Source organism: Trichosurus vulpecula, chromosome 8, assembly GCF_011100635.1.
Source record: "Trichosurus vulpecula isolate mTriVul1 chromosome 8, mTriVul1.pri, whole genome shotgun sequence".
Lineage (NCBI taxonomy): Eukaryota > Metazoa > Chordata > Mammalia > Diprotodontia > Phalangeridae > Trichosurus > Trichosurus vulpecula.
Window position 1 is genome coordinate 216,142,454 of NC_050580.1, and position 17,410 is coordinate 216,159,863.

The 17,410-nt window shown below is 37.2% G+C and overlaps 1 protein-coding gene across 1 annotated transcript in view; it reads left to right on the top strand.

Moving 5' to 3' along the window:
- The window catches only part of MNAT1 (MNAT1 component of CDK activating kinase), a 279,537-nt gene that overhangs the window by 132,065 nt on the left and 130,062 nt on the right, over positions 1 to 17,410 (top strand). The window contains exons 4-5 of the mRNA XM_036735550.1: positions 179 to 282; positions 12,137 to 12,277. Coding sequence (XP_036591445.1) covers positions 179 to 282; positions 12,137 to 12,277 — 245 coding nt within the window. The remainder of the gene's footprint in view (positions 1 to 178; positions 283 to 12,136; positions 12,278 to 17,410) is intronic.

A 17,410-nucleotide genomic window follows, 5' to 3' on the forward strand; every position in this document is an offset into this window, starting at 1 on the left:
TATACCTTAAAAATATGTACACTTCAAAAATAATCGACATAGACTCCACTTGGTTTATATAGGGTTAAAGGACACTATTTGAAGTTGACGGAATGTTTGAAAAATTGGTGCAATACTTGTCTGAGCACAAGACATACATTAGTATGTTCTCATGCAATCGTGGTTTCTTCTAATGCAGTTTTTAACTTGACCAATAATGTGGATTTGGACAATACCAAAAAGAAAATGGAGCTATACCAAAAGGAAAACAAAGATGTCATTCAGAAAAACAAGCTAAAATTGGTAAGTTACTAACTTTTATGTTTTCCTTTATTTTAATAGAGTTTGATGCTTCAAGTTGATGCTATTTAAATGACTTTTCCAAAAACAAAACCTACAAATATATAGTCTAAGGTATAGGTCAGATATAGTAAAAACGACTCTTTTTGTTGATGGTATTTATAATATTTTAACATATTTATTCTTTAAAGATCTGAATGTATGAGTTTATCTGCATGTTAAATGCTAGTTTTACTTGCATATATATTCCCTGCTAGGAGTTCATTTGGACAATAGCCATGAAAGACTCTGTTCTTTCTTATGCTAGGAGAATAGTTGCTTTTTCATTTGAAAGGGAAAGAAAATTCCAGACACAGGCATTTATGTAGCTCCCAAGAGGGGGATGAAGAAAACAAAGACCCTGTTAATAAAAAAGTAAAATGAATTATAATAAAACTAGAGAAACAAACTTGTAAGCTAAGGTCAATTTAGCTTATTTTACTGGTTCCTTCCCTTCCCCCCCCCCCCCCCGCCATGTAAGAAATATAGGGGCTCCTCTGATTTAATTTGGTCAAAATATTTATCAGTCCTCTTATTAAATTGAAAATTAATCTAAACAACTTATTGTGGGACCAAGAGAATGTATTTAAAATACATTTTGAAAAGAAGAAAGACTGCATATATACAGTGATCCAATCATCAGAATTACATACTAACTTCAGTACTATTTCCTCCTCAGCTCCACTTTATTCTTTCATTTGAGAGAGGCAGAGAAAGACAATTTAAAAATGAATGTATAACTTTTAATTTGCTTTGAATACAATGGTATGACCTGTTGGATGATAGCCTATTAGAGCTAGAAGGAGACAATATTATCTAGCCCTTTCATTTTATAGAAGAAAACACTGAGTTCTAAAGAATGAAAAAGCTTATCTAGGATCACAGAATATATATATTTTATTTTAAAAAAATATATTTTTTTCTCATTACATGTAAAAACAAATTTTAACATTCGTTTTTTAAAAATTTGAGTTCCAAATTTTCTTCTTCATGTCCAGTCATGCAAAACATATTTTCATATTAGTCATGTTGTGCCACATAGCTTATATGTCTTGGAAGTAGAACTCCAATTGTTTTCCCTCCTTGACCATTTCTTTCTCCATTATTCCATGCTTCCTCTCTTACACCATACTGCTTCTGAAGGAGTGAAGTCCTTTGATATCTCACCTTGATGGTAGACATCCTCTTCAGTTCTAAAGAAGACTTTCTCCAAGGTCACACTTAGGTTGACTTTGTTAAAAGGAACTTGAGGATTCACTCACTGAGTTGCCTCTATTTAAAAAAAAAAAAAAAGCATTGTTGAATTCACCAGAAATATCTTTTTGCTTCCGTCAGAGTATTTATATGCAGTAATAAGAGTGGAATGGTAACATCAGAGTTTTGTACTTAACCTTGAAATGAAAAATCATTTCACGTCAAGTACATTATTCAGTAAGAATTTCAGTTCCAGAAAACAGATCTGTGGTTGCTACAAGTCAGTTAACTAATTCCAGCATAGTAGTTGTGTTGCAAAAGTAGTTATATTTACATTTCTATATGGAACTTTTAAAATAAAGTTTTGAATTTTTTGAGTTACAGACATTATTCTGGAAGTATGCCATGGGTGCTATTAGAGCCATCTGTGTCCTTCTGGAATGTTTAGATCTCATGTTTTTTCCTTTAGATTATTTAAGTCTAAATGTTCTCAGTCAGTAAGTCAGCACCATTTATGACATGTATTTTCTATGCAGAATAATATACTTGGCACTGTACTGGCTGCTTGTGTTACTAATGTTGTAAATAAACTGAGGAGTATATTTCAAATGGAGATACAAGTTCACTCATGTTAGTAATGAAGGTATCATTGGGAAGTTCTCTTAAGTGGCCGCCATGGAATATGGTCAGTAGTTGTTTTTCACTTGTCTGGTATCTTTCAATAACTTCAAGGAATAAATTCTCTTGATTTTGCCTTTGTGTTAAAATAGAGAGATACAGTGTTTAAAAGAATATAAGGGTTATACCAAAGTTTTATTTTATTTTTTTATTTTAACAGGTCTCAGTTCTGAATTTAGGCATGCAATAAAGTAACGCAGTTATGACACGAGAAACTACTGGGGGAAAGGTTTTAGGTTTAAAGGGCCAATCATAATTTTTTTCAAGATTCTGTCAACAAGAATATCATTTAGATTCAGTAAAGTTGACACTTACTAATATCAGGACAAGTCTATAGAAATTGGAGTCTGTCATATTATTAACTACAAGTGTTGCTGTTTGGTGGCTGCTTGATAGTATATTAAACTGAGATAGGAAGTCTAATTTTGAACTGGCTGTAGTGAAGGTATGCCTCATTTCCTATTTTTAGCTTTCTGGGTTAGTTTAAACAGAGATTGATGAGGAAACTTTAACTTGGGAGAAGGAAGAGTTATATGGATAGTTTTTTTTCCCTAATAAAATTTAAATAATGCTCTTTTCCCCTCCCTGCCCCCCAAAATGAACATAAACATGTAAAAAGAGAATCCTGTTTTTTCCTGGTGGCCATTGTTATAAAAATTAGAATTTTATTCTCATAGCAGAATTGTTGAATAAATTGAATATTAATATGGTGGATGGGTTCCTTGGCTTTGGAGGCATTTTAGTGTAGAACAGCACCTGACAGATTTCACCTAATAATGACTGCCCTTTCTTTCAAACACTTTCCTGACTCTGGGTTCTCCTGTGGGCTCTCAACCTTCACATCTCCTATAGAAAGATCTTTTGATTCTGTAGTTAAGATGCTTGGACATTTTCTTCTCTTTTCCATTTAATCAGTTAAGTTTTTAAGGTATTTTTTCATTATGAGGCTTAGACTCCAGGGGCAGAGAAACTCTTATAATTTTTTGCCTCACCATTGCCTCTTGGAACTCCTAGCTCCTTCAGACAGCCTTTTCTGATTCCTCCAGTGATTAACTTCCTGTTGTCCTAATCACTTTTTATTTTGTATAGAACTTTTATTTACTTATTTGTGAACATTTTGTATGTCCATAGATTGCTTTGCCAGTCTGGTGAAGACAGTGTATTCCTCAGAATATTTAAAAATGAGAACTCCACAGGGTTCACCTGGTGGATGCTGGTGAGCCCTGTGGAGTTCTCATTTTTCATTTAGCAGCATCTGAATTTCCCCATCATGTTCATCAAAGCATTCTTGATGTTTGCAAGTGTTCTGACCCAGATGAATCTGTACAGTGCTGTACATCAAATCTCTGAAAGCTGCCTACTCCTTTTCTGCTCCACTGCTGCCAAACGTGTGTTGCCTTGACTTTCCCTCCTAATTGGCAACAAACTGTTTCCGCTCAGAGAAGGGCTCTAATCTGTTGACCTTAATTCTTCTGATAGTCCTTTTGCCTTTGGGCTGCAGCTTTTGTTGAATGGAAATATTTACCTTGGAGTGAGTAAGTCTGTGATCAGTCCAGGGCTCTGCACCACACATTGCTTTTGTCACTCTCACATCCTGTTTGCCTCTTCTCTTTAAAATTACATAGTCTGTTAAATGCCAATGTTTGGTGCAGTGGTGCATCCATGAAGTTTCATTGTGTTTAGGTAAATGGAAGACAGTGTTGGTGATGAGAAGGTCATGAAATGCACAGGTCTTCAGTAGTGAGTGACCATTGCTGTTGCTGTTTTCAACTCCATTCCTTCCAAGGACTCCCTGCCATATCTGGTAGTCTGAGCCTGCTCTTATCGTTAAAGTCACCCAGAATTATGAGCTTGTCCTCTTTTGGTACATTGATAATAAGTGTCTCCAGGTCTTCATAAAATTTTCTTTGACCTCATCAGGGTTCATCATGGTGGGAGCATAGGCACTGATGATAGTGGTATGGTGTTTTCTTGCAAGTGGCAATCACATTGTTATAAGCATGTGATTTATTCCTTTTGATAGGCATTTAAGCTTGTTGTCTTGATTAGTTTTGATTACAAAACCTATACCAGCTACACAGGGCTCCCCTTCACTATGACCACTCCAAAAAAACATTTATCTAACTTCAGTAAGCTGGCCTCCATTTGCCAGCCTTGTTTTACTCAGGGCTGCTATTTGGATGTGATACTTGCTGAATTCTCTTGCAATAAGAGCTGTTCATCTTTCAGATTTACTGGATTTTGTGTTGTCTGTAAATGTGTGCACATTCCACATACTGATGGTGAGTAGAATCATCTTTGCAGAAGTTTTTGTACATTTTTTTTGTGTTTTGACCACAGGGTGGGATCTCTGCCTGCTGTGGTAATTAGGCCAGGTTTGGGTAAACAGACAATTTTTTGGTTACCTTTTCTAACCCCTTCCTTACACCAGGAAGTGAGCAGTGCTATCCTTAAAAGGCTGTTCAGACACCCAGTGGGCTGCTGAATCCCACTGCTGCTTCCAATGAGAAGATGACTCTATGACCTGGGCTACATATGTGCAGGGTTGTGAGTACAGCTCCCAGTGTATCTACACCTGCTACTTTGTCACTTGCCTGTCACCACAGTACTTTGAGATAGGTAAAAATGGTAAAATGGTATAGGTGATATCTTTTGATTCATGCTTTGTAATGCCAATCAGGGCAGCATACCTGAGGACTGCTGCTGTGAATAATTTCAGGGGTCTAATCGCATATTATAATGGACTCACTATTTATTCAGATAATAAACATTGTTCAGTAAACCAAAGCATAACATTCATAGCAGCATCCTTAAGCAAAACATATCATCTAATACATATATATCTCATATCATTCAATATGTCACATGGCACATAGCATATTTCATTGCATTCAGTAACATTCTCCAAAATATTTGTTTACCCAGCAGGGGGTCCCAGGCCAGGGTCTCCCCTAGCACAACACATCCCTAAGAGGTAGCAGAAAAATACCACACCATGCACCCCTAGGTCACAGTAAGAACAATCTCCTTTAATCATTACCAAGCGTTCAAGTAAAGTCCTCTTTCATCTTGACTCAAGGTTGACTTCCAAGTCCCATGGCTCTTCCTCTTGGGCTGACCACTCCCGACTCTCACCTGGATTCATACATAGGCAGCTCTGTGCTCCTGCTCCAGGTCTCAGTTCACAGGGACTGTTCTACTCCAAGCTCCTGCCTGACATCAGGCTCCAGGGTTTCCTGCCCACAGCTTCTGTTTCTGGGAAAATGAAGCTTAATAGGGCAGCAACACACACCACTAACACCACCATCTCAGTTCACCTCCAAAGTCCAGAGGCTCTTTGTTAACAACTCAGTTTAGTTCAACAGCTCTCAAAAGGGGCTTAAGCTAAGCCTCCTTCCTGTGGGCGGCTCCTACAGCTCCACTCTCCTTCAAAGTCTAGAGTCTCTGTCAGCGAATCTCTGCCATCAGAGGTCTCCTCCATGCTCTCAGAGGTCTCCTCCTTGCTCTCAGAGGTCTCCTCCCAGCTCTCAGATCTCAAAGCTCATTCTTCTTGTCTGTTCTCTTCATTCTCTTCTTCTCAAAGTTGACAGTTCTCTCGATGCTGGCTCTCTCAATGTCTGCTTTTTCACACTCTGGGCTCTCTTTATATATAGTTATAGTTGACATCTGATTGGCTAGAGCTCACATGTAAGTCTCTGATTGGCTGGAGCCCACATGTACATGTCTGATTGGCTAGTGCCCACACGCACGTCTGATTGGCTTGAGGCAGAAACATGTGAGACTGAGTCTGAGAAACAACACCACATACAGAAAAATAGCAAAAAACCATACTTTGCTTGCCCTTGCATGCATAAATTGCATTTAAGTGAGGCAGAGTTGCACAAAGTTGTTAGCCTCTCTCTCTCTTCTGGATTCATCACAGTCCAGTGGCAGGACAGAGTCAAGATGACTGGTGATAGCTTGAGATGCAGTGGATGACCTTGGCATCTTCGATGTCTAACCAAGCTCTAAGTGCTCCCTTGTTCTCATTTGTCCATTCCTCCAGGGGAAGTCTTCACATGCTTGGGGGTGGACACTCCCCTAACTTACCAATGGGTTTGAGACCCCTCGGTTACCCTCAATGTGGTTTAGCCCATCTGCCAAAATGCTTTACTATTCTTGGAGCCACAGGTGAAAGTTAGGTAGATCAGGTAGACACCAAAGGTAGAAAGCAGACCAGAAAAAGGTTCAGCAGCCCTCATACCAGAGGTACTAGTCTTTCATGAATACACTCTGCACCCCACTAGGATGTAAAGTTCTAAAGAACATAGTATGTCTTACTTTTATTTGTAAGCTGAGCATCTAGCATAGTGAGTGGCACATAGTAAGTAAGCTCTTATAAAGATAGTTGACTGATCAGTTATGGAGCTGGCTCAAATTATCATAACCTATTAATTGGTCTTTCTTTTAGCGTCTTCTCTCTCAAATACATCCGTCACACAATTTCTTTATTCACTGGTATGACTGTGTTACTTTTCTACTCAAAATTTTTCAGTGGCTCCCTATTGCCTATGCATAATAAAATATAAACTCTGTAGCCTGGCATTTAAGACTCTCTACAATATATTTCCAGCCTGTCTTTTCAACTTTATTTCAAATTATTTCCTTTCGTGTGCTCAATAATCAAGCCAAATTGAACTGCTGTTCCCTAGCTTTTATCTTCATGCATTTGCATAGGCTGACTCTCATGCCTGAAATGCACTTCCTCTTCATCTTTGTCGAAATCTTTAGTTTTCTGCAAAGTCCAGTTCAAGTATCCACTTTGATGAAATACTATTTGATTGTCCCTAACTCACCCTCCTTACCCCTCGCCTGCACTCTCTGACACCCCCCAAATGAAAGTGAGCTTGCCTTCCTAAAATTTTCCTTAAGGTTTTTGTTTGGATCTCTCCTTTTTCCTCTATTACATTATGTCTAATCTTATACTTAATTGTGTACTTCTCGTATACCTCCAATAAACTTTTTGAGGTTAAGAACTATGTTTTTTGTCATTTATGCCTAGGATCTGACACAGTGAGTACCTCGAATCTAGTAAATGGATAATACATGTTAGATTGAAGTGATTTTGGCAAAATCCTCAAGAGTCTAAATGCTCTCCAGCTTCTTGGCCATTTCTCTGTTCACTGCCACCAGCCGAATGGTAGATTTTACTAGTAGTAATTTAGGATTAGTTCTCAGGCTTCACAAAGCATGGCAAACACAGACAGACATTTATAATACTCTCTTTATTATTTAAAAAAATTAAGTAATACAGAATGGGAACCACTTAACCTGTCACTGAAAAATACTAAATTTCTCAAGTACAAGGTTTCAGATCAGCAGAAAATTCATAAATGGTATACAAATGATACCTGCTTTGCTATTTCACCATCAGTATCACCATTAACCAGTATTAATTGCCTATTCCAACAGGGAGCTCTGTTAGAAAATCATTTAGAAAGAGGTACAAGAAAGAGTCCTTACCCTCAAAGGACATAGAGGCTAGTTGGGGATATAGGATATATGCCTACAAAGACAAATAACATAAGATCGTATGTGGTAATTATCACATGAGTGATGTGCATAATAAGTCCCATAGAAATTCAGAGGAGAGACTGAAGACTGAGGCAAGCCAGTGAAGCCCTTATGGAGAAGATAGGGCTTGAAGCTGAATTTTGAAGAACTAGGACTTAGACCAGTAGAGAGATAGGGAATCTTCTTTTGTAGTTAAGTATTGAATAGAGAGAGCCCTTGTTTGGAGGGCAGCCTTTCAGTAGAAAGGGTGAGTCTAGGGGAGGGCCAAGATTGTGGTGGGGCTTGAATGTTTGGCTGAGCCCTACAGACATACCTTGTCAAAGGCAAGAATCCATGAATTTTTTGAGCCATATGGAGTACCTACTGTGAAATTGTTTGTAATTCCTCAGAAATGAATTAATTAAAGCAATATTGTAACAACAATGTTGCTAGCAGCCATTGTGGAGGTGAAAGACCAACAACACCAGCACACAGGAGGGCTGGTAACAGAGGTCCTTTGGTCTGCTTTTCTAAGGAAAGCAACTTTAAGGGGTTAACAGTCTTACTTTAAACACACACACACACACACACACACACACACACCATTCACTTAGTTCAGGGGGAAAAGCCAGCACCCTGAACTTCAGAGAGAATACAAACAGAAATTACATGCAGAAATTATGTTATCAGAGCAAATAACACAAACCAGCAGACAGGCTTCTAGCTGTCTGTCCAACATCTCAATACATAGTTACCAGAGAAGCACCAGCATCTGGGTTTTCAAAGCTGAGCTTTGAAGCCATAGTTTCAATGGCTACCCAGAGTTTCGTCACCAACATTCAAGCAATGAGTGTGCCTCCAAAGGTAAAATGCCAACCTCTGAGTCAAAGGGTGTCACAACCATGTGACTCAAACCCATGTGACTTAGGCCTTCTTGTTACTTAAATGCTTGCTCAGGGTCAGAGGACATCACAACCATGGCACTCAAACCCATGTGAACTAGGCTCCCCATTCAATCAGATTCCTTAGTGCTGAGAAGCTCTTCAAAACAAAGACAACAAAAAGTCTACTTTGCTTGCCATCACATTTGAAAGGCAAAACTCATCAAAGGTACTTGATTACCTCAGTATTCCAAAAGAGAAAACAGTAAAAAACTTCCACCCTAATTGCCATAACAAGTATATGAGCTTCATTGTTATGGTTTGATATCTACTTGTAGTACTGTTTTTGTAGAAAATTTTCTGAGGAGTCTTTCAGATTTTTTTGAATGGTGGGTTATGAGCAGAAAGTGAGATGAGATACTGGAGTTCCAAAAAGAGCAGAAATGACTGTTCTGTGAAAATCATTGATGACCAGTGTTTATTATAACTATTAAGAATGTTGACAACAGATCTATGGAGAAGGGAAGTATTTATGACCAAATGAGATAGAGAACATTATGAAATGTAAAATGGATAATTTTGATTACATTTAAATTGAAAAGTTTTTGTACAAACAAAACCAATGCAACCAAGATTAGAAGGAAAGCAGAAAGCTGGGAAATAATTTTTACAGCCAGTGTTTCTGATAAAGGCCTTATTTCTCAACTGTATAGTGAACTGGATCAAAATTATAAGAATACAAGTCATTCTACAATTGATAAATGGTCAAAGAATGTGAACAGGCAGTTTTCAGAGGAAGAAAGTAAAGATATCTATAGTCATATGAAAAAATGCTCCAAAGGGCTATAAAACCGTGCATACCTGTTGCAACAATTCAGCTAGCAGCTGTTTTGGGGGTGAAAGACCAACACAAGCCCAACAACAAGAATACTGCCAGCACAGGTTCTTTGATCTGCTTTACTAAGGAAAGTATCGTTAAAGAGTTAACAATCTTACTTTAATCCAACATATATGTATAAACTCACTTAGTTTAGGGGAAGAAGCCAGCACCCTGAACTTCAGAGCAAATACAAACAAATTACAAACATACATAAACAGACCAAATACAATTCATAGTAATCAAGCCCTCCTCACAAGCTGGAGGGCTCTTAACTACAGCTGCCCAGTCTCCACATCAACACTCCTCCAAGAGTGAGAGCCTCATGCAAATAACTCTGTTCTCTCTTTTTATAGCTTTCAGACATCACCAAACGTCATCTGAGCGACCGGAACTTAGGTGCCTGCTATTGGCTCTGGTCTTAGCAACTTCCCTTAGGACCCTGAGGGCTTCATGCCCACATAGGCTTAGCACCTAGGAGATACGGGTTTGGGCGTGGGGTTTTGCACCTAGTAAGGCTAAATCAAAGGCGATTAGTTTATCATTCTAAAACAGTAAAAAAGTCCCAACTTAATTGATATTACAATACCCTTTGACCCAAAAATACCACTTCTGGGACTGTATCCCAAAGAGATCACACAAATGGGAAAAGGACCCCATATGTACAAAAATATTTATAGCAGCTCTTTTTATGGTGGCAAAGAATGGGAAATTGAGGGGATGCCCATCAGTTGGGGAATGGCTAAACATGTTATGGTATGTGAATGTAATGGAATACAATGTGCTATAAGAAATGAAGAGCAGATGGACTTCATAGTAACCTGGAAAGTCTTATATAAACTGATATTGAGTGAAGGGGGCAGAACCAGGAGAACATTGTACACAATTATAGACACATTGTGAGATGAATAACTTTGATAGACTTGGCTCTTCTCAGCAATGCAAGGTTCTAAGACAACTCCAAAAGACTCATGATGAAAAAGCTATCTACATTCAGAGAAAGAATTACAGAGTCTGAATGTAGATCGAAGCAAACTATTTGCTCTCTCTTTTTTTTTGTTTCTTCTTTCTCAAGGTTCATTTCATTGCTTATAATTCTTCTTTACAATATGACTAATGTGAAAATATGTTTAATGTGAAGGTACATGTACAACCTACATTGGATTACATGCCGTCTTGGGTGGGGAGGGGAGAGCAGAAGGAGAGGGAGAAAATTTGGAACTCAAAAGCTTGTGGAACTGAATGTTGCAAACTAAAAATAAATAAATTTAAAAGAAAAAAGAAAAAAGAAAAAAAAAAGAATGTTGACAACAGATCTATGGAGAAGGGAAGAATTTGTGACCAAATGAGATAGAGAACATTATGAAATGCAAACTCGATAATTCTGATTTCATTTAAATTAAAAAAGTTTTTGCACAAACAAAACTATTGCAACCAAGATTAGAGGGAATGCAGAAAGCTGAGAAATAATTTTTACATCCAGTGTTTCTTATAAAGGCCTCATTTCTCAAATATATGGAGAACTGAATCAAATTTATAAGAATACAAGTCATTCTACAATTGATAAATGGTCAAAGGATATGAACAGGCAGTTTTCAAATGAAGGAATTAAAATTATCTATAGTTGTGAAAAAATACTCTAAACCACTATTGAATAGAGAAATGAAAATTAAAACAACTCTGAGGTACTATTTCACACCTATCAGATTGGCTAATATGACAGAAAAGGAAAATGATAAATGTTGGGTAAGATGTGGGAAAATTGGGACACTATTGCATTGTTGGTGGAGTTGTGAACTGATCAGCCATTCTGGACAGCAATTTGGAACTATGCCAAAAGGGCTATAAAACCTGTGCATCCCCTTTGATCCAGCAATACCACTACTAGATCCGTATTCCAAAGAGATCATAAAAATGCGAAAAGGACCCACATGTACAAAAATATCTATAGCAACTCTTTTTGTGGTAGCAAAGAATTGGAAATTGAGAGCATGCCCATCAATTGGGGAATGGCTAAACAAATTGTGGTATATGAAATGTAATGGAATGCTATTGTTGTATAAGAAATGATGAGCAGGTAGATTCCAGAAAAACCTGGGAAGACTTACATGAACTGATGCTGAGTGAAGTGAGCAGATCCAGGAGAACATTGTACTCAGTAACAGCAACATTGTGTGATCATGAACTGTGATAGACTTAACTCTTTCAAGCAATACAGTGATCCAAGACAATTATAAAAGACTTGTGATGGAAAATGTTATCCACATCCAGAGAAAGAACCATGGAGTCTGAGTGTAGATTGAAGCATACTATTTTTGCTTATTTTTTGTTGTTTCTTGTGTTTTTTCCCTTTTGTTCTGATTCTTCTTTCACACAATGACTAAAGCGGAAATATGTTTAACATAATTGTACATTTATAACATCAGATTGCTTGCTATCTTGGGGAGGAGGGAGGGAAAGAAGGAAGGGAGAAAAATTTGGAACTCAGTCCTATAAAAATGAATGTTGAAAACTATCTTTACATGTAATTGGAAAAAACACAATTAAGTAAAAAAAATCTTGACAACATTATACTCTGGTAAAGGGTTAAATTTGGTATACAGAATTAGTATTTGTAGGGAACTGCCTTATTAAACAAATATTGTAACTGTTTTAGACTCGGGAACAGGAGGAGTTGGAAGAAGCTTTAGAAGTGGAACGACAAGAAAATGAACAAAGACGACTCTTTATACAAAAGGAGGAACAACTGCAGCAGATTCTGAAAAGGAAGAATAAGCAGGCCCTTTTAGATGAACTGGTAAGTTGTTCAGTTGTTTCAGTTGTGTCCAATGCTTTGTGATGCCATTTGGAGTTTTCTTGGCAGAGATATTGGAGTGGTTTGCCATTTCCTTCTCCAGATGAGGAAACAGGGTTAAAAGTGACTTGCCCAGGGTCACACAGCTAGAGTGTATTTGAGGCTGGATTTGAAGTTAGGTCTTACTGACTCTAGGCTCAGTGCTCTATCTACTGTGCCACTTGGGTACCTCAATTCTTAAGTACTTCAGAATAAATATATAGAGAATTAAACACAGAAGACTTTTTTTTTTATTTTGAAGTGTTTACCAGTTCAAGATAAAAAAAAAATATTAGCCTTCAGTATTTATAATCTTTTTTGATGTGGCAGATTTTATTTAAACATTTCAACTGCTTGGGGCTGTGTTGGAGAAAAAGGTAATTTATGAATATGTATTGGAGTAGGAAGCTCCTATTACTTGTATACATTGTGGATTCTATTTTAGTATATTTAATATTAGAAATTTTCAGGACAGTGTCTCACCTGTACTACAGTATTATGGAATGAAAAGTAGCAAGATTCTAGTCTATTTTATTTTCTTCGTTGCTATGCTTTGTTTTGAAGTAAGATGGTTTCCAACCAAAACCAAATATACTGCTCCCACCAATCTAGTAACATGACTATAACTAATAGTAGTTGTCACTTTGCACGTTTTGTAGTTTACTGATTCTTAACAGAAAGGCAGTACAAGGGCTTTAAATTTATTAGTATGGCACCAACTTTGTACATTGTATTTTACTTAAATTTTATTACCTTTTTAGAACTATAAATTTCTTTTATGGAATTACAATATTTTAACTTTCCATCTTTCTTGTGTCCACTTCTCCTAAACTTACTATTTAGCCTCACTGTAACCTCTTATGTCTCCATTCCTCAGAACTATCCCAGCTCATTGCCCCTTTTTTGATTACACTCTCCTACTTGTACAGTTTTTCACCTTTGTTGAACCAATTCTACTTTATAGTCTCCTACTTTTGAACCCTTTGCTTCCTTGTCCTACTACTGATCAATCTTTCCCAAACTCCAACTATGAACTAATTCTATTGTCTATCTCCTTTGCTCCTATTCATATACTTAATAGAATTGGAGAAAATTGCAAGACTGCTGACTAGGTCCACTACAGATTTATGCTAACTGATTTTATCTGGGTTCCCAGTATAATAAACAACCAATCAGTGAACATGTATTAAGTCCCTACTAAGTACCAGGCATTGTGCTAAACAGAGCATTCTGACTCCTGATTAATTGATTTCCTATCCCAGTCAACTCAGCCATTTGCCAAACTTTTTTTTTCCTCTTTTCAAGCCTCTTTCATTACTCCCTCCACCCTCTTTGCTGAGGGCCTCTTATTATATTTCCTTGAAAAAAGTTGAGGTCATTTGACAAGAGGTCCTCTTTCTTCCTTCCTTATCTCACATTCCTCTGACATCACCTCTGTGCCCTCCACCATCTTCTTTTACACATCAGCATTTGATGACGAAATGGGCTGTTTTCCAAAGCTGAGTCTTCTGCATGTAGCCTTGATGTCTTCCCCTACTCCCCACCATTATATCCTCATTTCTCTGACAGATTGTCTCCACCCTTATCATCCCTATTCTTTCTCTGATCTTCAGTCCCTCCCTGTCTACCATCTTCTGCCTTACTGCCTTCAAACATACTCAAGTTTCCACCATCTTTAAAAAAAACACAACCCTTACTAGATACTACCATGCCCACCAGCTATTATCATCCTTTAATCTCTCCTTTCCTCAGCTAATCTCCTTGGTGTTTCCAATTCTCTTCTCACTCTTTTCTACACCCTCTTAAGTCTGTCTTCTGTCCTCATCTTTCAGCTGAAACTGTTCTCTCCGAAGTTACCAGTACTTTCCTAATTGCCATATCTGATATCCTCTTAAATCTCCATCTTTCTCAAGCATTTGGCACTGTTATCCACCTTCTCTTCCCAGATACTCTCATTCCTAAGTTTTTGTGACACTTCTCTCTTGGTTCTCTCACCTCTCTGACTAATCCTTTTTAGTCTGTTTTGCTGGATCTTTGTGTCGAGCCCACTGACTCTGGTTGTCCTGCAAAGTTCTGTCTTGGCCCCTCTTTTCCTTCTTTCTCATCTCATCTACTCCCATTGGTTCAATGATCATTTCTCTGCAGATGATTCCCAGAGCTACTTATCTAGCTCTCACCTTTCTCTTGAGCTCTAGTATTGTGCCTGTTGGACATTTTTAAGTAGATCATAGACATCTGATACTCAAAATGTCCAAAAATGACTTCATTATCTCTCCCACCCCCATTTCCCCTCTTCCCAACTTCTCTATTACTACTGAGGATACACCATCCTTTCAGCCACTCAAGCCTGTAACCATAGTGTCATCCTTGACTGCTCTTTTACTCAACCTGTGTATCCAGTCTGTTGCCAAACCTTGTATTTTCTTTATTTATAACATCTTTTTATATGTTCTTTTCTTTCCACTCACATAGCCTCCACTTTAGCTTAGGCCCCTTCACCTCCTGATTGAACTGTTATAATAGCCTTCTATATGGTTTCTCTGAATCGTGTCACCCTAATCCAATCCATCTTCCACTAAGCTGTTAAAGTGATTTTTCAGAAGTGAAGGTCAGACTATGTCATACTCCCTAGTTGATAAGCTCCAGTGGCTTCTTATCTCCTGTAAGATCAAATACAAAATGCTCTGACTTTTAAACCTCTTCATGACTTGGCCTCCTCCTATCTTTCCAGTCTTTTTATTCCCCTCTATGAATTCTGTAATGCAATGACACTAGTCTACTTGCTGTCCTCATACATGACACTCCATTTCCGTACTCTATGCCTTTTTTTTCCCCATGGACTGTCTTCATTGGCTGGGATGCTTTCCTTCCTCACCTCCACCTGCTTTTCCTGGCTCCCTTCAAGATTTACCGCAAATTCTACCTTCTGCAAGAGGGTTTTCCTAGTCCTCCTCTCTGCTCATGTCTTCCCTTGAGGGTCTCTTCTGTCTACTCTGTATCTTGTATGTATGTAGTTGTTTACATATTGACTCTCCCACTGGAATGTGAGCTTCTTCAGAGTAAGGACTATATTTTTGCATTTCTTTGTGTTCCTAGTACTTAGCACAGTACCTGACACTTAGTAAATATTTAAATTTGTTGACTGACATTGTACAATTTTTTGATGGCATTCTTTACCATCTATTCTTTTTTAGAGATCTTTGTTGCAGACTACTCACAGAACCCACCATTTCCCTCTTTGTGGTGCTTATCTTTAGTTCTTTGAGACTATGCTGTTTCCATATCTCATTTCTTCATAGCACCATCAGTAAAATGTTGGTATTGAAAATAAGGACCTTTGCTTTTATGGGAGGGTTTGGGGACAGTAAAAGAGCTTTGTGTTTGAGAAAGCAATTCTGCCTGATCTTATCTTCTTTTTCAGTTATAGTCCATCTATACTCTGTATCCCAGATACACATATTGTTGGAAAGTCTCCACAGAGTATACATGGAAATGCATGTTAAAATCTGTGTATTAGGCATTTTTCATCCACTTGGTCTTTCCTGTGTGAATGAGCAGGTTACATTCTTTTGAGTGATTGCAGATTTCTTCTAAGAGGCTGTGTAATGTACTTATGCTTGATTTAGTCAGCAGAATGTCATCTGTGAAGAGAAACATTTGGAGAACTCCACCATGCGTAGGGAATTCCTACTCATCCTAGACTCTGTGTTGCATCTCGTTTGTCATTTATCTGTGTACAGCCAGGGCATCAACTCATCAAAAACTAGGATCAGAATTTGTAAACAACAACAACAACAATAAAATAATGTGGTTAAGATCTATATTATTTAAACAAGTAATTGAAAGTCGGAAATGCATCAACACTAGCTATAATAATTTCATTCAGAAGTTTAACCAGTGTGTTAGTTGGCAGAACAAGGCAGCTGTCACAGCCCAGAAAGTGTCTTAGTCAACAAAATGTGTGATCAATTTGCCAAATGGAGAGAGCTAATGCCAAGGCAATGATGAGAGTAAAGACCATATGTTTGCCCTTTCAAGATTAACTGAAAAATATAGAGAATATAAGATCCTGTTGTATTTATTGTTTGTTGATCATGAAAAAGGATTTAATTTGATAGAAAAAACCACTTTTAAAGCTCTTTTAGATCAAGGTGCTTTTCATCTACACATCAAAATCCATTTAGGATTTATTACAATATAAACCTGATTTGGGGGTTGAGAAAGTTTTTAGAACAATTATTTTTACATGTATATTCAGTCCATCAGTGTAGTGAATAGTTTGTGCTTCACTGAGCCGATTCAGATGAGAATCTCTCCATTAAAGTCATTGTATCATGAAGCAAGAAGAGAAATTATCTAAAGTGTATTTTTTGTGTAATCTGGAGTTAATGTAGTTTTTTCTAAGTTTCTTATTTCCACTTCCTGTTTTCTTCAGCTGCAAGTGATTACAGTACATTCTTTTTAACTGTTTAGCTCACATAACAGGGAGATAATAATCCTGAGCAATTTATAATGTGTACTGGCATACAATTAAATATAATAGATTTGGTTAGGGTTCCATTATGGTTTTAATCCCCTGTTTTCACTTTTTAGTTTACCTCTTTATATTAGTTACTTTAATTCTCCAATCTTTAATTCACATTTAAGTTGGAGCCTGACATTCCTTTTGTTTCTTAAAAGTCAAATTTTAAAGTTACTATTTCTATAAAGCTTTAGAAATTATAGTGTTCAGAGTTATTCTCTTGAGCTAATTTAGGCATCGACAACTTTTTGCTAGTTCTTTTGGTGGAAGGAGAATGTTTTTTTTTTTCTTCCATTGATTGGATTTGGAACATGTACCAAAGCTCTCTTTTTAGTTTTTACAATTGAAAAGTCTTGGCATGATGTATGTATTAGGATTCTGACTTTATGGTGTTAACACATGTAGTGTAACCAATCAGGCATAATCTTGCTTAGAAAGTCTATACATTTAAACTGTGTATAATTCAATGTATTTCCTTAATGGTTTGGAAAAATTTTTTTTATGCAATTTCTTGATACATTAAAACATTTGCGCTCTGAAAATTCCATAACGTCTAAAATTTTGTATGAGCTAAT